Source organism: Stenella coeruleoalba (assembly GCF_951394435.1).
Source record: "Stenella coeruleoalba genome assembly, chromosome: 13".
NCBI classification, from domain to species: domain Eukaryota; kingdom Metazoa; phylum Chordata; class Mammalia; order Artiodactyla; family Delphinidae; genus Stenella; species Stenella coeruleoalba.
In genome coordinates, this window is record NC_137159.1 from 4,840,642 (window position 1) to 4,864,018 (window position 23,377).

The 23,377-nt window shown below is 41.1% G+C and overlaps 1 protein-coding gene across 2 annotated transcripts in view; it reads right to left on the reverse strand.

Annotated features, from left to right (window-relative positions):
- Nucleotides 1–23,377, reverse strand: part of TMEM182 (transmembrane protein 182) — a 67,880-nt gene that overhangs the window by 2,748 nt on the left and 41,755 nt on the right. Inside the window, exon 4 of one of the 2 annotated variants that reach the window (XM_079940832.1) lies at nt 16,230–16,367. The exons of the other annotated variant lie outside the window; for it this stretch is intronic. Within the exon in view, the coding sequence (XP_079796958.1) occupies nt 16,230–16,367 (138 nt within the window). The remainder of the gene's footprint in view (nt 1–16,229; nt 16,368–23,377) is intronic. 2 annotated transcript variants of the gene reach the window in all.

Here is a 23,377-nt window from a genome sequence, read left to right on the forward strand (position 1 = left end):
ACTGTGGTGAGGGCTATAGTTGCAGAAGAAAAATGGCAACAGATGACATGTATTTACCGAGTGCTTACTGTGTGCCAGGTACTGTATTAGGTGCTTGTGATCCCTGCCTAGCGGAATTTATTTTCTAACATTTATCCATTTTTACTGTATGCCTCGTTTGTGACAAGCACTGTTATACATTATTTCTTTCAACATGTACAATAAACTTGTGAAACAGGTACTATTAACCCACAGTTTTAAGTATATGCAGACTCAGCTGGTAGTTTTCATAGCTGATTTTCAGTTCAGGTCTTTCTGACTTTTGTTATATTATTATAACACAGCTAACTGGTGTGGCAGTTACATGTGGCAATGAAAATAGAAGCCAAGGTAAGTACCAGACCAGAACAGAGATGGAAGCACTGAACTAATGTAAAAGAATATACATGACTCTTTAAGAAACATTCTGTGGAATATAAAACCTCAGGTTTGAGATCAAGAGGCTTATTAAACAAAAGAAAGGAGGGAAGGAGGGAGGGAGGGATGGAAAATGCTTAACCACTAACTAGAAGGCAAGATAATTTATCAACCATTTCAATGTAACTGCAATCTACCTATTCAAAAATATTGTTGGAATTATAAGGGTAGAGAAGTACCACGGTGTTGGACCCTTGACCTTAACAAGCAATATGACAGAAGGGCTTTATGAATGCTAAAATTTGAGAATACTACTAAGCATATGCTTTTCCATGTGACTGTTATTGTAGCAACAGAAGGAGGCGATACCACTGCACTGAGCTGCAGATTCAGAAGAGCCTGCTAAGCTGATCCACTAGTGAGTGAGGTCCCCGCACACGAATTTGCCCCAAAGCAACATATGCTTAAGGACACTTGCAATTTGTCCAAAAGTTCAATCCAAACTCGTCAAGGATCTACTGTACTCTCTGAATTAACTAACTGAACCATCAGGTATAAAATCTCCATATCCTAATTGATATTCTGTCTAGAAGGCAAACACCAGCCTGTGATCAGAAGCAGAGGCTGGGGAACGTGGGCAGGGGGGAGTTGCTTTTACAAACCTAGCCATCAATCACTCTTCTGGGGTTAACTGTGCTCCTACAGCATTTAGGATGTCCTCTCCCTCTTGCGTCATCAATTTCATAAAGAATCTTGACAAGTAAACACGGAAGAAGGGCCCATACGTATGTTGAAGTATGTCAGCATCAGAGCTGAAACTTTCTCCTAATCATGATACAAACTACAAAGCTGTGAAGAATCAATTGTAGATGCTTCACTAATAAGAACCATCCTTCACTCTGTTGTCTGTAATGTAAATGCAAATACCGGAGCACAGAATAGAGCAATTTAACCACTGAACGACAACTGCATCACAGAAACATAGTAAAGCCATAGCCCGCGAGCAAACTCCTCACAGAGCCGAGCCGTGCCTCAGATTTTGACAACAATATGGTGAGGCCATGTGTTGTCTAGCAACTCTGAGCATTTCAAAACATTTTTTCAGAAAATATACAGACAGTATGCTCTGCTAATGTAAAGGTTTGGCTTGGTTATTTGCATACCATTTGCCTTATGCCAACACATTGCGAACCTTTTCTATTATTTGTTGATATGTTTTATTTTTAAATTAATTAATTTATTTTTAGTTTTGGCTGTGTTGGGTCTTCGTTTCTGTGAGAGGGCTTTCTCTAGTTGTGGCAAGCAGGGGACCGCTCTTCATTGTGGTGCGCAGGCCTCTTACTATCACGGCCTCTCTCGTTGCGGAGCACAGGCTCCAGACGCGCAGGCTCAGTAGTTGTGGCTCACGGGCCTAGCTGCTCCACGGCATGTGGGATCTTCCCAGACCACAGCTCGAACCCGTGTCCCCTGCATTGGCAGACAGATTCTCAACCACTGCGCCACCAGGGAAGCCTCCTGTTCTTTTTAATCTTCCTTACATCATGTGAATCTCTTGTGCTTTCAGGTATTTTCATTTTTAAAAATTTACTTTGTGAAAAACCAGTAGATTTCTACACCTTTTCTTCAAAAATTGTAAAACCCATTACTGAATTTAGAGTATTTTTTGAAAGTATTGCAGGACATCATGTAGATGATTCTTAATAAGGAAGAATTAACTTATATTTAATTATTGCTGTTACTTGAAGAGCAATTACAGCCTGAAAGCAATGAATAATAGTTGTTTCTATCACTACAACTTTTTAACTTGTTCACTAGTTGGAGATATAGTCCATTTAATTCCTATCAGATCAGCCTATGATTATACCCATGGAGTAAAACAGTTACTTCCCTACTTTCCCTACCCGTTAAATTGCCAGCGTTTTATATGTATACATGTGTGTTTGTGTGTGTTTGTGTGTGTGTGTGTGTGTGTGTGTGTGTGTGTGTGTGTGTGTAGGTAAAGACTGACAGATTAACAGAAGGAAAATGAACTAACAAACATGGAGAAACTATACCAAAGGCCAATGGTTCAGCTACTACGGCAGCAAAAGTGGATGATGGGGGCCTGCATGAAGTAAGGGGCTAAGAGTCAGGAGACTGGTACTTATAGCTAGACCATTCAAATACATACATATATTGAGGTTAATTGGAGTCAAGTTCTTCACTGCCTGAAAAGGGAGTTACAAATTTGAAAAGGGGGAAAGCTAGAATGAACTTTATGGTGTTTTTTTTAGAATTGAATATATCAGTGTGAATTTATGGCTTTAGATAGATAAATGAATGAATATAGAAGTAAAAGTATATGTTTGTTTTAAAATATACCTCTGTGCGTGTATGTACCTAGATGTATTTTCTGGCTCTGCTTCCTGAGAGGGTCTGGGAGCAACAAATCCCCAGTAGCATGGAGGACACCAAGTGTCCAGACCTTGGCTTCTAAATACCAGGAATTAGGACATCTCTAAGGAATAGTTGAGTCCAGGCTGGGACAGGAAGTACCCCACGAATCTGGAACATCATGTTATACCAAAAAGTACAGATGTGCTCAGAGAATAATGTGGGCATTTCAGAAGCCAGATCATGGGGCTTCTGCTAGCCAATTCTGAGAACATTTGATTATCAAACAAATAGTGATAGAGGCCCATTACATCTCATCAAATGAAACAGGAATACATGAGCTCACACAGACATAAATAAGCGAGTGAATAAATAAGTGGGGAGAAGGGAATGCCTTTCATTCAGAATGCTAACTTATAAATGTAGAAGGAATAGCTGAATTAGAAACCACCATTTGGCAATCATTTAAGTCATAATTAATTCAGGCAAGAAGCAAAAACAGATACTAAAACTAGTGGATGAAATTTAGATGAGAAATAAATATTTACACAGGCTCAAAGTCTTTTCCCACAAAACACATATTAGTCATAAAGAAAAAATAGTAACTTCACATTAAAGAAACCTGGCAAATCTCACCTTACTCAAGTGATCAAAGTTAATATCACCAAGGACATGACAAACTGATGTCACTCACCACCTCATGAGATTCAATGAGAACACAGCATCACTGCTATGATACTGCAGCGAAAAAATGAAGAGCCTAAATCCAATCATGAGGAAGCATCTGACAAATCAATTCAGGAACATTCTAGAAAATCACAGGCCTGTACTCTTCAAAAGAGCCAAGCTCATGAAGGTCAAGGAAGGATTTATTCTGGTTTGATGGATACTCACATGACACATCTAAATGCAAAGCATGTTCCAGGACTGGATTCTTTTGCTATTAAAGACATTATTGGGAAAATTAGCAAAATTTGAATGGAGTCTCTGGGTGAAGGAACTTACAATTTCTGTGTAAGTCTGAAAATATTTCAAAACAAGAAACAAAATGAATTACTCAAAAAAAAAAAACGTGTGGGGGAAGTCTGTGGCTGCGTGTGTTGGAGAGTGTATATGTTGCGGTGGGAGGAGAGTATGCGTGTGTTTCTTTCACACACCCAGAAAGACACATCTCCTTTCTGTGGAATATCGTGACTATTAATGAAAAGTAGTATTATTGATTTGGTCCACCTACCAAGTGAAGAGTCTCCTCTGGGGCAATACCAATACTATGGAAAAATCTTCATGTTTTTCCCTTGATATCTTAAGACCTTCATTCATAAAAACATAAGCAGTAACTGTCTTGAGTGACAAGTGAGTTACATTTCAAACCCACTTGCCATGGTGATTTTAGCAGGAATAGAAAATATTGCTAATATTCAGGTAGTAATTTGTTTTAAATGAAGTTATATTTAAATTAGGTCACACATTTTAAAAGCATAATTTATTTCCTATTGAATTTTATAAATTTATATCTTTTGAAGTCCAACAAAAATTCATAAAATTGCTCAATGGAGGCATAATCAAAATATGATATGATCCCAAAGCCCACGGAGAGTTGTGATCACAATGAAACAATGGACGAATAATTGCCACATCAAGAACATGCTGGGTCTCTTTTATTGGCAGTGTGGGGAAGAGCCATTCAAGCTTATGATTTTTGCACAGTTTCTCTCACAAATGTCATACATTCAATTTGGAAAACATTTTTTGAAACAAAGATCACATAAAATTCAGTCACAAATTAGGGACGCAATTGCTAATGATAAAAAACATGGAAATAAAACCAAAAGGATTTCCCCAACGCCAAGTCACAGACTGAGAAATAAAACTGCACGTCTTCAATATTCCAGATACAAGAACAGAAAAGAAAGCATACTAGAAAGATCATTTATTTATTTATTTATTTATTTATTTATTGGCCGCTGCCACAGGGCCTGCGGGATCCTTAGTGCCCAGACCAGGGATGGAGCCCATGCCGCCTGCACTGGAAGCGTGGAGTCTTAACTACTGGACAGCCAGGGAAATCTAGGGATTTCCCTAGAAAGATCTTTTATACTGTATTATAAAAACTGGATTTTAAAATGCATTCCTAGGGAAAAGCTAGCCACAGAAATGAAAACTTTCTTCTTCAAAAGACAGGCAAATGCCAAACCCCTATATTCTTGCCTAGAAGTACATATACCTATATTTAAAAAAAAAAAAAAAAAAGCCTTTTGGAGTTACTGAAAAACAATAAACTTGATCTTTAGCTGCTTAGATGTAACTGAATTGCCTTTGAAATGTACTTAAACAGATTGAATTATGGACAGTTATTGGTTACTTGGGGAAGAATCATAAATTCCAGATGATTCACTGGCCTCTTTGCCTCCACACATATTCAGTGGAAACTCATTTTGGCTTTCAGTGGCCATAGGAAAGGCTGCGGAATTCCACAGTCAAAAAAAAATGCTTCATGAAGGAAGTTATAGTGAATACTAAATTAGAATCAGGATAACTCATCTTTTCTCTGTTCAGAGGACATACACACTGGGGAGACAGGGCAATTTTCAGCAAGGGCATCTATATAGAACTAGAAAGTAAGCTTCATAACATTTTAGGGATGATAACACCAGCTTACTCATCGTGTCTATTTTCAGAGGATGGAAATGAGGTCTGCAGTAGTTAATTGTCTACCGAGATCAAAAGTTTAGCCTGTGGCATAACTCAAACTGAAACCCTGATAGCAGGTGTGACACATTAGGTTGAAGACATTCCAAAATATCCTACAATATGGAAACTATTCCAAGGAGGCAGCAGGAGACTAGGTTACTTCTCCAGGTGGAGCTGCCTGGAAGGCAGGGCAAGAGTTCATCCTAAGTATAGAAGTAAAGAAAAAAAATCTGGAGTGTGGGTAAGAATGCTAAGGACAGCAGCATTCATGGAATGGTAAGCCTAGATCTGACGTGCTCAGAAGAAAGAACAAAAAGGACACTTGATAAGCTATGTATTTACTATCATTTTCTAAAAGGAATCATAGCAATTCATGAAGAAATATATAAAAAATGCAGTCTGCAGATCTGCATAGGAACACTGAAGGACATAACTGACAACATCCCCACAAGGAGTTTTTGAGGAAGAGACACCAACAGTCTTCATACAAACATTTCTTACATTAGCCCGTACTAATGTCTGAAGGTATAATGTTAAGCTCCAATGGTCTGAAGGTTTTTCTAATGGGTAAAAAGCATTCCATGTATTTATTGTTTAGTGTTTCTCATTATTTCTCAGCCTTTTAATTGAGGTATAAGTTAAATAGAGCAAAATGTATGGATTTTAAGTGTATAGTTTGATGAGTTTTGGTAAATCTAAACATCAGTGTAGCCACAACCCGTTAAAAATAGAACGTATGCATCGCTGTCCCTCCAGAGAGGGTCTTCATGCACCACCCACCCACCGAAAGCATCTATCACTATAGCGTAGTGTTGCCCTTAGAACTTGATAGAAATGACATCATAGCAGCGTGCCATCTTTTGTCTCTGGCTGTTTTTTCCCAACATAATGACTGAGAATCCATCCATGTTGTTGCTTGTGTTAGCAGTTTACTCCTTATGGCTGAGCGGGATTCCACCGTATGAACCTACCAATTCATCCCGTGGTATCCACTCATCTATTGGCGAACATTTGGACTCTTTCTAGGTTTTGGCTATTATGAATTAAGCTCCTATGAAAATAACATTGAGTTTTGCAAGGACGAATAGCATTTCCTTAGGCAAATGGTTTTGAAAAAAAATCGGCAAAAAAACCACCTTTTTACAAAACATGATCTTCTTCCCAAGAGAGAAAATGGCGCCGGGCTTACCGATGTTCCAGCGGTGACCTAGAGCGCAGCTGCCCAGACTCCCCCCACACCCCGAGCAGGCCCACGAAGCCCTACCGAGGGCACAGTTGTTTTTCTGACATTCTCCTCCTCAAACATCAATTTTTCCAACAAAACTTTCGACAGTCATGCGCTAGTGCTCACGAAGAGTCTAAGCTCTCCAGGTGCCTTAAAGCACAGGACTTTTCTGTAACCGGTTGTTTTCAATCCCCTAATTTTTTAAAACTTTCATGATGTATTGTTTGAAACATATAAAATACGACATAAAAATGAATGTTATGAAGTTTCATTATAAAATGAACCCCTGTGAAGTGGTCCCCAACCTAGGAACCAGACTACCGTCCATGAACTGGTTTTTTCTGGGACTCCTTTGGAAAGAGAGTTGCTCCTCAGATATTTAAAGAGAATCTCTGGGCTCTAAGTCAGTGGATAAAATTTAGATATCTCCCTTGAGAACTGGCAAGGGATTTGACCTTTGGGGATGGAATCATGTGCCCCCTCACGATATGGATGACGTTGGGGTCCATTAGGATTATCTGATTTGAGCCCAACTCTCATACAAGACTTTGGATAATATCTGAAAATTGTCATGTGTAGGGCCACTACCTTTATGTATGTATTTTAAAAGCATGGAGCGTTGACTTATCAAATGTAAACATTTTAAAAATTCCACAATATATGAAAATGAATCTTGACATGTGTTAACTTTTAATATGTTAGGAATCTTAAAAATTGCAGTGTTTGAGGCGTTTCTCAACTTCTAAGAAGCCCTATATGTCATTCCAGAGGAGGAAACACGAGCATTAGTGCAGGCTGAATCTACTCTCACAGGTCCATCCAAAGTCTAAATGTATACCTGTTTTTTTTTTCTAATCATTATATAATGGGGAAAGGAAAATTTACCAATTCTACATTTTCTAAAGAGTAATACTTGTTATTATATTGTAATATACTTCCAAAGCAGTCTTGCATATAGTACATATTTCATTCATTAAAAAATTAGCTTTTCTGATAAAATAAACTAGAAGTTCTTAAAAATAATTTAAATTGTATTTGTGTAACAGCTTGTTCTTCTTTAAATTAATACACATTGCCTTCTCTTATAATTCAATTATGCTCGCTTTTACATATCATATTTCAGAAATTGTAAAACTACCAATGCACAATGGTCAACCGTCAACATTCTTTGCTTATCTCCACTCTTCATTTTCTGACTCACTTTCCACTGATTTTTCCCCAATTTTCTGAGATGGCCTGAATAACTTAAACAGTTATAACTTCACGACTATACATTTTCATTACATCTATCTGATTTCCAAATATTCATTGCTGCCCTCACCTCCTCATACTACTTCCCAAATACATGAGTTGCTTCTTCCCTTTCATTTTCTGGCCTCATGTTTTATTTAGTCAACCAAACCTACGTAATATCTATCATATATCAGATTTTTCAAGTATTTATTACTTTCTTAGATTGGTATAATAATTTTAGGCATTAAACATCCTATATATTCAATACTCTGCACTCTCTTGAGAAACAATTATTGACAGAGAATGATCATGAGGTTATATCCATCCCTACAAATAGTTAGGGGCTTAATCTGAAAAGCAGTTTCATTTAATGCCAAGGAAGTGTCTACTGATGGTAACTGAGTTTCAGGAAGTATTTAGTGGTTGAAGACCACAGGTGTGGAATCTGTCTGCCCTGCTTCTAGGTTTACTGTCCAGAAAACTTTAAACTTTACCAGCTGAGTACCACTGAGCAAGTTTTTTACTTCTCTTTGTCTCCGTTTCTTCATTGGTAAAACAGAGATAATTCAAGTGCCCACCGCAGAGAGCAGTCACGAGGAATTAACGGAGGTGAAGTACTCAGCAAGATGCGTGGAACAGGGCTAGCGCATAACGAGCACTGGCTACTTTCACTGTTAGGCTTTGGCATGAGCTCTTGCTACGGCTAGAAATGTTGTTCTCTGAAATCTTCTAAAGCGTCAGAGCTTCTCATGTGACTAGGCTATTTCAGGGCTGGCCAAGAGGCAAGAGAATAAACTTGCCACGGGGCCTTCCCGTTCTGAAGGAAAGGTCGCTTCACATGTGTCTGCCAGTGTCTCGCTGGAATTCTCCACCAGGTGGCACACGCCACCTCACAGCCCCACTAGGGCACGTTCTGGAAAGAACATCAGGTGAACCCAAACTGGGGCTTATTCATATTAAGGACGTTTTCTTTTTCCACTGCCCAGTCAAGCAAACCTCCCGCCCTTCCTCGACAGCCCCTGCGTTACAGGAAGCAAAAATTCTTCCTAGGACAAACCCAGCCTATGTTGATCTGATCATTCAGATGAATCTGTACTCCGTGTGCTTCTCTTCTACACGAGAAAGTATAGAGAAAAAAAAGGCCTCAGAAAATGCATAACATAATCTAGTAAAGGAAACAAAGAGCAAAGTGACAGTTTGAGGGAAGGGTGAGGAATGAAACAGAATATTTGCAAACAAACTAAATGCCTTAACAGTACTGGGTAAATAGTAGATGTTAATGATACACGTACTTTGGAAAAGGAGAATGAAGCAGATGGAAGCTCATTCTGCCCTTCCACCACGGCAAATTAATTCCAAACCAGAGATCCTATAAATAGGCCAGAAAGTCTGGTCACCTAACACGTCTGAAGACTCCCTTTCAGGGTGGAGATTAATTATCCCCCGTAGTAATATGTCATGTGAGTGAAAGCATTCATTTGCCAGGCCTGTTGCTCTAGCTCTCAGAAAAACAGCTCAGGGCTTCCCTGGTGGCTCAGTGGTTAAGAATCCGCCTGCCAATGCAGGGGACACGGGCTCAAGCCCTGGTCCGGGAAGATCCCATGTGCCGCGGAGCAACTAAGCCCGTGCACCACAACTACTGAGCCTGTGCTCTAGAGCCCATGAGCCACAACTACTGAGCCCACGTACCACAACTACTGAAGCCCGAGTGCCTAGAGCCCGTGCTCCGCAACAAGAGAAGCCAGTGCAATGTGAAGCCCATGCACTGCAATGAAGAGTAGCCCCCGCTCGCCGCAACTAGAGAAAGCCCGTGCGCAGCAACGAAGACCCAACGCAGCCAAAAATAAATAAATAAAATTTTTTAAAAAAGAAAAGAAAAACAGCTCAGATACATTGTTAAAGGGGGTGGGGAGCATTTAGTCAAGTCTTCAGAAAAGTTCCACCAAAGCTATTACTGAGCGAGCCTCTCACACCTCGACTCATCTGGGTAGGAGTCAACCAGGAACCAGACTGTCTCCAGCAAGGACGGTGTAACAAGCTCAGGCTAGGGTGGGGACTCACAGGAACGAGCCAGCTGTGGCTCTCCTCTCTCCCCTCGCACTCCCCCTCCTTCCCACAGCCTTCATCTGGTTGAGACACTGGAAACTCACGGGACTGGGTGTGACGTGTCCCTTTTGAATTCTTCCTCTGGGAACTTGTGTCCTCACTTTAGTGCCACATACAGGCAGACCGTGTTTTATCGCATTTTGCTTTATTGCGCTTCTCAGATGCTGCACTTTTTAATAAATTGAAGGTTTGTGGCAACCCTGCTTTCAAGCAAGTCTGTTGGTGTCATTTCCCAACAGCATTTGTTCATTTCATGTCTCTGTGTCACACTTTGGTAATCCTCACACTATTTCAACCTTTTTCATTATTATACTTGTTAGGGTGATCTGGAATCAGTAATCTTTGATGTTACTATTACAAAAAGATTACAACTTGCTGAAGACTCAGATGATGGTTAGCACTGTTTAACAATGAAGTCTTTTTTAATTAAGGTCCGTACATTTTTTAGACAACGCTATTGCACACTAATCAATTACAGCATAGTGGGTCTGGAAGCAAACGCACAGTATCTCCAAGGTGTACCTGTGCTTACCATATTGGTTCCTATTCAAAACCAAGTCTGGACAAGTCTGATTCTAACAGCCTGTTACACATATTTCAACCAATAAGCAACACGGAGAGAAATAAATGCTCAAAGAACTATCTGAGAAAGAAAATAAGGCTTTAAAGTATTTTTGTAAATAAAAGCTCTTCTAAGCGCTTTCCTATTTAATATTAACCAAGGTTGACTTGTTCTAGCACTTGACATCTATAAAAAATGTCAGATCAAGGACATTAAAATTCCACATGATAATAGTATCAGTATCCAACACAATAATTTTTGTTGGATACTGATACTATCCAAATAAAGTCCCAAATATGACAACTGAAGGCAGAAAGCAAGTGTATAAAGCAGGTAGTTTTAGAAACATAAGAGTGACTGGGTCTTCTGTTCCTACTTGGAAAGCAGATCTGTATACCCAAACCTTTGGCCTGAGCAAAAGGGAAATCCGAGCAGCCCTTCTGCAGTTCGTGAAAATCAGAGACACTAATTCTACGACAAAAGTACATCTGGCTGATATCAGTAATACACAGTTTTTATTAATCACTATTTCTTTCCCCCACCCACCTCCAACAAACCAGAGCTCTGAATAAAATGCCGAAGTCCTGGACTGTGGTGAAATACTCAGTTCCGCACTGGGAAGTGATGCTTTTGATTTTCCCCTGAGAGCCTACTTCTTGCGTGCTAAGAAAGACGGAAGCTTTAGCAAAGCTGGCAAGCACTCACTGGCCCTCCTGGCCCGTTCCCCTCACACAGGAGGCCCCCTTTGCCTCTCGGGGATCAGCAGCTGTTTACAGGCTGATTGTTCAGCATACAGACATGGGGACAGCAGGTGTAAGCGGGGAGATGAGTGTGCTTCCCGTAAGTTTAGAATGCCTGCCTCTAGGCTGTCAGCAGCTCTCCCCTAATCCCTTCCTGCTTTGGGGCTGTTTCCTCCACATACTCTTCTCCTGCCCTGACTGCCGCCGTGTTCTGCTTTGTCTGGAGGGAGACGTGAGGAGCAAGACACGACCCTCAGTGCCTCCTGTGAGCCACGTGTTCAGTCGCTGCCGAAGGAAAATGAGCGTCTGAAACAAGTCCCTTGGCTTTTGTGAGCTATTTTTTCTAGGATGAAGGCAAAAAAGTCTCTTGTATTATGCATCCATCGCATCTATCTTATCTCAGGTAGAAATGAGTCATGTTTACCATGAGATATACAAACTCCACGGATCTTTTTTAAAGAAACAAAAAAACAAACCGCAAATCCAGTTTACTTCTGAGTCAGTTTTGCCCTCTACATGTAAGAATGTTATATCCCCTTCGTATCCCCTTACCTTCCCTATAGTGTGTTTTGAAGGGAGTTCATATCCCTACACTCTTAGAAAGCACTGTCCTCCAGACCAGAGGGGAGCAGGTTGGAGCCCCACAAGGACGTGCTCAGGCTGTTTGTCCCACCTGGCAGAGGGTTTATACAACTCACTCCGGCTCACACCGCTCACATTCCTGGTGACCAACGGCAGCTTGGTTGGGGAGACAGCTGGTGAAACAGCTGTCTGGGCAAGAAACATACCCTGTGGTCACAGAATGGGGCAGGAGTCAGGCCACAACTTTACCTCCATCAACCTTCCAAAGGACTAATTACACAGCAAAGGTGTCCTTTCCTTCGGCTAACACACCCTGGGCCTGGAGCGTGGGCTTCCATGTTCCTCCGACTTACAAGACATCTGTGTAGTCTCCCCAACGTGAGACTCTAACAAGGAATTTAGCCAAGATCCAGAAGCTTCCCAGGCCCCTCTACTCAGGTGAGACTCTGTCTAGCTCTCCATCCAGCAGAAAAATGTAACCCCAGGTTGTCATTCAGGTAAAGGGGATTTCAATTATGGAAGAAGAATCTTTCTACCCTGATATGCTGGTAAAATACTAACATCTAGCTTTTTTATGTCTTTTCACCCAATATCAGTGTCCCAGAACATCCAGACCCCGTCCTCATTCTCACTTGTGTACGCAGGGATCTTACTCCCATGTAGCAATTCCTGTATGGATGTCGCTTTGCCCAGGCATTAGGAATATGCAGCTGTACAGTAATCTTCTCCACATAATTCAAATGTTTTGTAATGTCACGCCTCCTTGCATCTTTCCTAACACATCCAATATCACAGGGTTAGGAGAAAACACGAGTCGGCCCTTTGCATCTGAGTACTCCTGGAGTCCACGTTGAAAGAAAATTCAGCAACTGTTTAGGCATTGGGATGAGACTCACTGAAACACACGCGGGTGTCATAACGTCCTGACAATTACCGTGTGCTTGGTCCAGAACCGACCTCCCGTGGGGGACACATGGCCCGAGCTGAGGAGGCATCTGCCCAAGTGCAGGGAGTGGCAACATATGGCCTTCAGACCTTTGAGCCACTGACAGAACAAGACGAAAAACACGGACCCCACCCCTTGCTCACACGGACAGCTGTGACATCAGCATGCCACGGCCATGTGTGGAATGCCCCAAAATAGTCTTCTTGCTGATGCCAAAGAGTCTTTCTGTGTGCACACACCCAGCAATGGCCACTTGGAATTTGGTTCTGCCCTCTGTTAAGGCCATCTGTCCAAATAAAGAGAGAGTGTCCAGCCTTGTTTGTGGCACTGATAAAGTAGTCACAGAAACTGGGGGCCCAGGCTGCACCTGTTCCCAGCTGCCGGCTGAGCACAGAGTGCTGGCAAAGGAAGACCGCGAGGCAGGGAATGACAAGGCAAGCCCTAAAAGGGGGAGATTTTGGAATACTAGTTCCATGGAAAGAGAGGTCTTCGCTTTGAAAACATAACATCTAACCAAAGAAAGCATGACAAATTCAATCCAGTCTAACTCAGTGAAAGACTACACGCACAGTTCCATGTTAAACGTAGTACAGAAAACTCTTGGCTGCCTGCCCCAAAAACCTAGTGTTTAGCACATTATTTTCCTAGTGTCCATACAGAATAGTATGTAAGTTTCCATCTCCACATCTGAAAGGATTAGCTGCCTATTAACAAATCTGGGGATGTTAATAATAGACAATTGGAAGGTTTTGAAAATTCTTCTGTCAATAACACTCAGATCTGAGGATGATTTATTTGCCCCATAACTGCTTTAAAAGATGTGTCTCGTGGTAGAAATTGCTACCTGACAGTAAATTTTAGTTATTCCTGAGAACACCACTTTTACTGCCCAAACTGATAAAAAATAAACAGTAATTTTTTAATCTCATCCAACAGGATATCTCTTTGTTCTTGGGAAATAAACAGTCCTATAAAAACAATAAAGAATAGTGCCATGAAGGAAATTAAAAGTCAGATTTAAAAAGAAGTATCCTCGTAATCGTCTGGTTGAGTGGCTTTCAGGATGGGCTCCCAGAACACGGTGGACCCCTCCCAAGGCGTTTCTGCATAAAGACCTGAGCCGAGAGGACTTCAGACCCACACCCACTGCAGCCAAAGAGTCACTGGAAAAAGGGAATCCAGTGGTCAGAGGCACATGGGTGCAAGTCAGACGCTTAATCTCCCTTCAGAGTCCTCAGCCAAAATAATTATGTAGATCTGCTACTTTCTCAAAACAAGTATAAAATGGAAAAAATGACCAACAATTTTTTTCAAAAGCACTACACACACACACACACACACACACATACAGAAACACACAATTCTCTAATAAGACCAAACTCAGGATCAGAGCATTTCTGAGTTTAAAACAATTATGTTGCCCATAATGTTAGTACTAAATTACTGCTAGTACATATTCCCTTTATTGACAAAGATTTTAAAAGATTAAAAAGCAAAGAAGAAGAAGAAACTAATATTTACACATTTTAGTGGAGTGCTATTGTTTCTGGGAAGACCATTCAAAAATATACACCTTAACTAGACCTTTGGATAAACCGAGAGTAGAATGTGATTTGGGGGAGAAGAAATATTTGGTGAAGAAGATGCTCAGTTTTAAGGCATATAAGGGGTTTGGTCTTATGGCATTATGAAGTAAAGAAGAGAGATTATCAATTACGAGATCTAAGTGAAAGAAGCCAGACACAAAAGGCCATGTATTGTGTGACTCCACATACATGAAATGTCCAGAACAGGAAACCCACAGAGACAGAAAGCAGGTCTGTGGCTCTCAGGACTGGGAGGCGCGCAGGAGCAGAGCATGAGGTTTCTTTGTGGCGTGATAAAAATATTCTGGAATCAGACAGTGGTAATCCTTGCCCAACTCTGGGAATATATCAAAAAACACTGCATTATATACATTTAAAATGGTAAATTTTGTAGTATGTGAATTATATCTCAATTGTTAAAGTTATTTCTTTAATTATGAGCTCAAATGGCTAAATCTGGGTCCTTGAAAACTCAGTAAAGAAAAGAGTTTTAAATAAAAGACAAAAATAAAGACAGAATAAGTTAAATAGAGGGCCCTGGTTCCCACAGTGTTATTGTTTTGTGGGGTTTTTTTTTTGTTTTTTTTGTTTGTTTTTTTGCTGTACGCGGGCTTCTCACTGCTGTGGCCTCTCCCGTTGCGGAGCAACAGCCTCCGGACGCGCAGGCTCAGCGGCCGTGGCTCACGGGCCCAGCCGCTCCGCGGCATGTGGGATCCTCCCGGACCGGGGCACGAACCCGTGTCCCCTGCATCGGCAGGCGGACTCTCAACCACTGCGCCACCAGGGAAGCCCTGTTTTGTGTTTTTAAGCTCTCTGAGCAGAGCATTTATGTGATTATTCTTTTATTCCCTCTGCAAAAAAATTAAGCGCAATATTATGCAAAAATAGTGTTTAAAGGAACTATTTGTTAATTGATTATTGATTACATGATTTTGGGCAACAGCATGAGCCATCTTTGCAGTGATTAGAAAGACAGTAGAGCTCCCCACTCTGTCCCTTTCCTTCACGGTCACTACAATCCCAGGTGAGACAACTGGTCCCTTTTATGGGATGCTGCAATAGACCCAACTCAGGTACAGTTTGGTCTTAGTCGTAGTGTAGTTTGTCTAAATTCCCAGAACGTTTATGTTACAAAAATCCTTGTGCTTATGTTTTCAGGTTAGTGCTCTGGCTTTTATTTCCTTATTAAATTTAAAAGTCTTAAAATTCACAAGACTCACCTATTCAATTATTTTTCTATTTGTACTATGATCCTTTTAGCAGGAATTAGACTAGTTAGAAAGCTGACTAAAAAAGATACAGGTTTTACAAAGAAGAGAAGGTGTTTAGATAATGCACATGAACCACAATTAAAATGGAAGGATGACGATATAGAAAAAGATGCTTTGTACCTACAATAAACAAATCATGAGGGTTTGTAATATCATAATGGGGCTATCTTCTTAAGAGCACACAAAAAGCTTCACCTACGCCCAGATGTTACAGAGAGACGTGTTATAACCCCCTTTTACAGGTAGAAAATTAACAGGATAAGAGAGATTAAAGGGCTCTTACAGCAGAGCTTTCCTGTCTACTGTCTTCATTCATATAATGTGGATACAATGAGCAAATGGAAAACGGGAAGTCCCTGGCAAAGCGTGTGACATATAGGTAGCACTCAGGAAATATTGTACGTGAATATTAACATATTATTACTACTGGAAGCCTCACCCCTGAAACTAGAAGTGGAAAATATGAAGATATGGGGGAAAACCACAGCTGGAAATCATACCCTTCACAATGGACGTACCTGCGGCGATGTAGGAGCCTCCCCCGGCTTTATAGAGAAGATGGCTGGCGAAGGGGGCTGCGCAGATGATCAAAAAGCTCGCAGTCACCACAGAAACTACCCCAAGAAGCATCAGGACCGCCCAGAAGCCACGGTAAACTGCAGACCCCGGAGAAAAGGACAAGAGAAAGGCACACTTAGATTGTGAACGCAGCAGACTGTCACACAGTAAGTTTCTCTCTGCAGTTTTCTAATTTCAGCCCCAGCACTGCTGGACAGAATCCCAGGCTGTGGTCCTGAGTTCTCTTTAAAAGGAAGCCTCACCAGACGACTTTGGACTCAATGATGCCGAACTTCTATCAACAAGCGCTTGGTATTTACACCACATATGTGCTTAATATATACTCTGGGAGCTCATTTTTCTAACCAGATTATCCATGTTAGAAGTGGGAACACCTAACGTTCTATAAAGACTCCTCTTGAGAAAGTTCCCAGATAGGTCACACATAGGTGTTCACACCAAGAGGACAAGGACATAAAAAGGTATTCATGTTCACAAATGCTGCCTCTTCATTCCTGCCAAGATAAAGCTTATACCACAGTGATCCCTTAGAAGCTGGTAATGGTCCCCCCAATCTCCTAACAAAAAAGTACACTTCTATTTAGATTGTGACTCTACTGGAAAATAGTCTTAAGGTAATAAAAACGACAAGCAAAGCGGAAAAAAAAAAGGGTTTGTACAGACTGAGATTTAAGATCAGATATATTTAAGGCTTACTACTTTCTATTAATATTTGTTCCTAGAAAGATTTAAAATGAGAAGCTATAGCGGTCTCTTAGTCAAGGACCAGTAAGTCTGAATTAATGGATGCAGCTGGTGATAAATAAATTGTGGATTTAGTGACATACAGTGATCAAATAAAGAAGAATTCTAATGTGCATTTTTGAGTGGGATAATTACCGATCTCTTAAACAAATTCATCATTTCCCAAAGGCTCAAACACAAAAATAAATTCCTACGTGTGTAAATGAGGGAAAGCTCACTGAAACACATTCATGAAATTACAGTTTTTTACAAAAATACAGAAACTTTATAAGAAAGCAAAGAACGATTTTTCTCAACAAGCCACCTGGCAGAGGAAGAAATATATCAATCAACTGGAATCTTTAAGAGAAAAGAGAATGGGAGGATGGAAAATCGAGGAGAGGAACCACCGCAGTTAAATGAGAAAAGAAGGCTTACATTTCCGCGTGAATAACTCGGTTTTGAAGACAGAAACAAAAGGCAGGCTTCCACCTCACAGGCCAATGCCATCCATCTGGCAGTGGCTGCCAGGCTTGCTGGTGAGGAAGTATTCTGTGGCTGTACTCAGGCTCCTCAAGGCACAGGGCAGGAAAGCACTGATCAGCTCTCAGTGCGGGAAGTGAGAGTGAAAGGCTTTGAGCCAAACGTCGGCCATCCCTGTCCTCCCAGAGTTTGCTAGATAACTGGTGAGCCTCACATGTTACACTTTCGTTCACTTCATTTATTGCACTATCACGCGGTCGTGCTGTGGCAAGTGCTGGGGTATAAACATTCGTAAGAGGTGGTCCGGGGAAAAGGGGCCCTTCTATCACCTCTCCAATCACCCTCTGATCACCCTCCAATCACAACTAAGACTAGACAAAACGGCAAACAACAGGAGTTTGGAAAGTAAACAACAGCAAGTGGATTAAGGAGGGAAGTAAAACCTTAATGAAAGATCAACTCAGCTGCAAGGGGTTTTCTGGGTTTTTTCTATTTTTTTCATCCAGGATTTGGCCTCAAGGCAAGCCAAATTGGGAACTGTGTAAAAAGGTTCAAAGAGCACAATATCCCTAGAGAAGGCCGTCATGCTGGCTAGAGAAGCAGAAGAGGGGCTCTGCAAGCCAGAGTATGGGGAGAACTCATGTTTTTATTCTCCTCGCCCTGCTTCACAGCCAGCTTCAAACATAGATCTGCACTGCGACCCCCATGGGGGAGTGGACGTTTAACATCCCAAAGATGATCCAACTCTTAGGATAGAAGAATCAGAAAAAGAAACCCAATTGCTCAAAGAGTGGGGGAATCACCTTTTCTCTTGCTGGTCTGCACTGGTGCCGCTGCAGGGAACTCTGCCACAGCACAGGAGACCAAAACTCTGAAGGAGCCCCATCTTTCTACCCAGAGAAACTGGGAAAAAGGGGCCGTGGAAGCCAGAGGGTGTACACGGCAGAAAATCCCACAGATGAGAGAGGGCTGGACAAGAGAATCTCCAGTTCTGTGTTTGAATCTGTACAAGTATTGGGCTCACTCTCCACGTTGCACACATGCAGAAAACACCCAGAGACGTATAGCAAAGGCTCTGAGAACTGAATTACAGTATAAAAACCACCCGAGTACCAGAGCAAGCCCGGAGCAGTGATGCCCCAGGCAGACCCAAATAGCATAGAGAACCGAATTGACAATGCAGCTACCATCACAGAGGAAAAGGACAGAACCATGCCAGCCAGTTGCCTATTCAAACAACAAATCAGTATTCTCCAGAGGATTTTAACAATATGCGGAGACTGACAACAAAATATTCAAAATGTCCAGGATACAATCCAAAATTTCTTGATATACCAACAACCATGAAAATCTGACCAATTCTCAAAGGACCAAGCGATCAGTAGATGCCAACACAAACACCATCCAGACATGTGAGTTAGCAGGCAGACTTTGAAGTAGCTTTTAGAACCAGCTTCTATGAACTAAGGTGAACACTCCTGAAATGAACAGAAAGATAGAAATTCTCAAAATAGAAGTAGTATCTATAAAAAAGAGAACTAGGCTGAACTTTTAGAGTTGAAAAATACAATATGTGAAATAAAAACTCCCTTACATGGGCTCACTAGAGAACAGGGAGGAGAGAGGAAAGAGCAACAAACTTGAAGAGAGAACAGTAAGAATTATCTAGTCCGAACCACAGAAGGAAAAGAGACTGAAAAGAAAAATGACTAGAATCTCAGGTACTTGTGGGACAATATCAGAAGATCTCACATTTGTGTCACTGGAGTCCCTAAAGCAGAGGGAAAAGATATTGGTGCAGAGAGAACATTTATAGAAATAATGCCTTCAAACTTCTTAAACTGGGTGAAAGACAAATTTACAGATACAAGAAACTCAGCAACCTTCAAAGAGGGCACACTCAAAGAAATCAGCCTAGACACGTAATAAGAAAATTACTGAAAACCACAGGCAAAGTCTTGAAAGCAGCTGGGGGTGTGGGGGTGGAGATGACCCATTAGATGGACGGGAACAGTAATTCCACGGATGGCAAGTCTCTCATCAGAAGTGACTGAGGCCACTGCCCAAGTCAGAGTGGACATTGTGAGCTGTGGGCATGTTGTCACAATCACCGCAAAGTAGAGGAAAAGGGTTGCTGGCAAAGATGCTGACTTGGGTGGTCCCCTTTCATGACCACAGGGTGTACCTTCGATCAGAGGGGCTGCTCGAGGACTGAGGGCGTGCTGGGGACAGAGCAGTCCTGTGTGAGTAGAAGGCAGAGGAGGTCTGACAGCTTCCACTTTCAGGTTGGGGACCCTGAGTAAGTACACAACAGTAAAAGTCATGGCAAAGAAACAAACAGAAAAAGAAATGACTGAGGCCAGAAGACAGTTAAACAGTATCTTAAAAGTGCCCCAGAAAAAGACCTGTCAACCTAAAATTCTGCCTCCAGTGAAAATATCTTTGAGGGATGAAGGGAAAAGAAAGGCATTTCTCAAGGAGGAAAATATAGACTTTGTCATCAGTAGACCTGCTCTACAAAGAAATCCTAAAGAAATTTCTTTAGGCTGAAGGGAAATGACACCAGGGTTTCTTTGAAATTTCAGAAGTGAAGGAAGAAAAACAGAAAAGGTGGATATCTGTGTAAATATAGTAGATTATTTTTCTCATCTTAATTTCTTTAAAATATATTTGACTGTTGAAAGTTATATATATATATATAGCATAATACAGTAAAGAAATGTAGGTTTCAGAATCAGAGTGATCTGAGTATGCACTCTTACCTGCAATGTAACCTTGGACCACTTACTAAACTTATGAACCTGTAAAATAGGAATGCTTTCTGAACCTTCACTTCTGTAAAATAAGAATGTTTGTGTCCATCCTTTAGAGTTCTTGGAAGAATTACTAACAGTGTATTTGAAGTGTGTGGCATATCACAAGAGACCAATGAATGCCACTTATTTTGTGGCTGCTTTTATTGCATGTTAAAATTTCATTAACATGACACAGCAGAGGGTATTATGGTCAGTAATAGGAAAGTGGATTACTTCCCCCAGAGAGCCTTGCACAGTGTTTCTTATGTATCATTGACATTAGGAAATCCCTTTAGATTACAGTACAGGTTGTGTTTGCCAATACACACAGTTCCACAGAGCTTTCACACTATCTTCCATGGGAAGTTTCCCTGTCCACTAAGAAGGCACTGGCCACGTTTCATACCACACGGCTCTACTCTTAATTACCCCAAATACAAACAAACGGGGTCAGATACCTGACACAAAGACCGAAACATGGTGGCCTCTGACCCATGCAGAGATGAGCTGAGCTAATCAGTGTGACCCCTTGAGAACGGGAACACTGCAAAAGGGAGAGGATTCACAGCAGAGTTGAAGCTACAAGGAAGCACTGGTAGCTGATCCAGAAGAGCTGTGGTGAGCCACGGCCATAGCCAAGCAAGAGGGCAGGAATTATGACTCAGGCCATAGGGAGGGCAGAAAAAGCAGAGGAGCCTCTCCACAGACAGAAGCGGGGGGACTGCCAGAAAGAGAAAACACCGGGTGAGGGTGAGAGAGAAAGACAGCCAGATGGAAATGGGGGATAAGTGCTCCCCAGAACTGCTGTTCCTGAGACCTGCTGCTTCCTGCCCTTGGTCTGCCCTAGCAGAGCAGCCTGACTTTTGGTTCTGAGTCCCCAGTGAAAGGCAGGAGCAACAGATCTGTACTTAAAGGAGGGGGCACCTGGCTGCCTGGAGAGTCGTGACCATACAGACATAGCTTCCAAGTGAAATTCCTTCCTGCAGTCACCACAGGCTTCATCTTCTGCCTGTGCTTCAACATTCCAAAGTGCGCAACTTTAAGCCTATTTCAAAATTTCTTGGAATTTCCTGTTTCTTAGCTAATTATATTACCTAGTTTGCATATGTGGCACACTTTGATTCCAGAATTGAAATGTTCAGTTGTAACGAAGAATCAGCTCCTGGAACTGGGTAGTTCTTTCACTGTCTGAAGTAAAACTGAGGCAATCAGAGAATTTTCAAAATAAAATGAATGTTTTGAGATATTACTAACTGGGTGACTCTGAGAGACCACAGTTTTCTAACATAAAGCACAATATCCTTCAAATAAGTTTATAGGAAGGATTGAGAACATATATGAAAAGTAGCTGCATGCAGTAAGGAATCAAATGTATTTGCTATTACTATTATTTTTACATGCCTTGTAATAAAATACTCTTGTCAACAATGTGCTTGACACTTAAAAGATATCTATTTATCTCATGGATTTAGGATGGGGACAAGCTTTCAGTTCTAGTATATAGACACTTTAAAAATTTTAAAGGATGTTCTTGTTTGGTTTAAAGGATGTTCTTGTTTGGTTAGTGGTTTATACTGTTTAAGACTCCTAGATCTTGAATGTATCTCTGAGAATACTTAATTTGTTTCCTTGTTCTTAATATGGGCCCATAAAAACTGCAAAGCTTTGTCTTTGAAAGCTTTGGACTGTACCAGGTGAAAACATCTCTAAAAATCCAATTCGACCATTTAATACAATTTAAAGCTCAACTTAAACAATACTGAATTTCTATTAATTCCTTAGAACATGAAGCAAGATTTACAGTGTAAACAGATTTACATGTAATCTATATCATCCCAATTTGGATTAATTAAAGAAAGCTTCATCTGAATCTGTGAAAGGCCAAAATTAACTACTGTTTTCAAAGAAATGAAGTTCTGTCAATTCTAGATAAATTGGTGAACTGACCTAACAAAGTGATCCTTGGTCGGGTGTCGTAATGAGGAAGATGATGAATAATTAGTCTAACAACAGACGTTATAGAAATGGTTCTCCTGAAGTACTCAGTTCATTTTCCTAAATCAATTAAACTTTTACCTTTACAGTATTATCCTGTTGTTTTTATGAGAGAAAAGAGACATCAAATCATTAGAGACTGTCTAGTTTGTTAACTAAGAGTGTATATGAATGCAAAACTATATTCATGATGTCTCAGTTCATTCATAAAAAATTGCATAACATAAAGAGTCTTAACTGTACTGCAAATTCAAATTTCAGATTCAAACAAATACTAAACGATCTCATGTCCCAGAAAGTACCCAAAAGGCCTAATTCCAAGTGACACACCTAGGAAGTGTAGGGAGACATCTGTTAAGAATCCTTCAGGTAGGAAACATACAAATCACCCCAAACGACAGAACAGTGAAGACCATGAAATAAAGTGGACTTTTAATTATACACATCAATATGTGTGCGTGTGTGTGCATGTGCGCATGTATATGTAACTGTGCGTGTGTGTGTGTGTGCGCTTGTGCAGATTACCACAGACAGGAAGTCAATGGCAGAAGTGGCATCTGTTCCAAATTCCATGTAAGGGGTTAAAAAAATAAAACCCTACAGTACTTCTTTTCCACTAAAAATGTAATAAAAACGTACAGAAACCTCATTAGTTTAGACGATGGGCAAAAGCAACCTGAAGTTTTAACTGTGGATTTATTTTAGAATAAGTCCCATTCCAAGTCATTCACATCCATCCAATATTCCAAACTGATGTCTCACAAGGGACCTCTGAGCAGGGCCCTGCCAAGTTTGCCTGGTAAACGGGCACGCTGCTGTAACCAGAAGCCACTTAATTTGGCAAACGTATTTGGACAGCTCTTCAGGTGCCAGGCACCAAAAGCCGCTAGAGCAAGACAGAACCCTTGCCCTCACGAGTTCAGTCCAGTGAGGGAAAAGCAGTTAGCACTGTGTGCTAAGTGCCCTAGCCGAGGGGTGCACAGAATATCACGAAGCCAGATGACTCCTGCACAGAGAGGCCACTGTTTCAGGGCTGGATGGTAGTAAGAGAAGGCCTACTGTACTGGGTATAGTTGAACTGGGTCTTGACG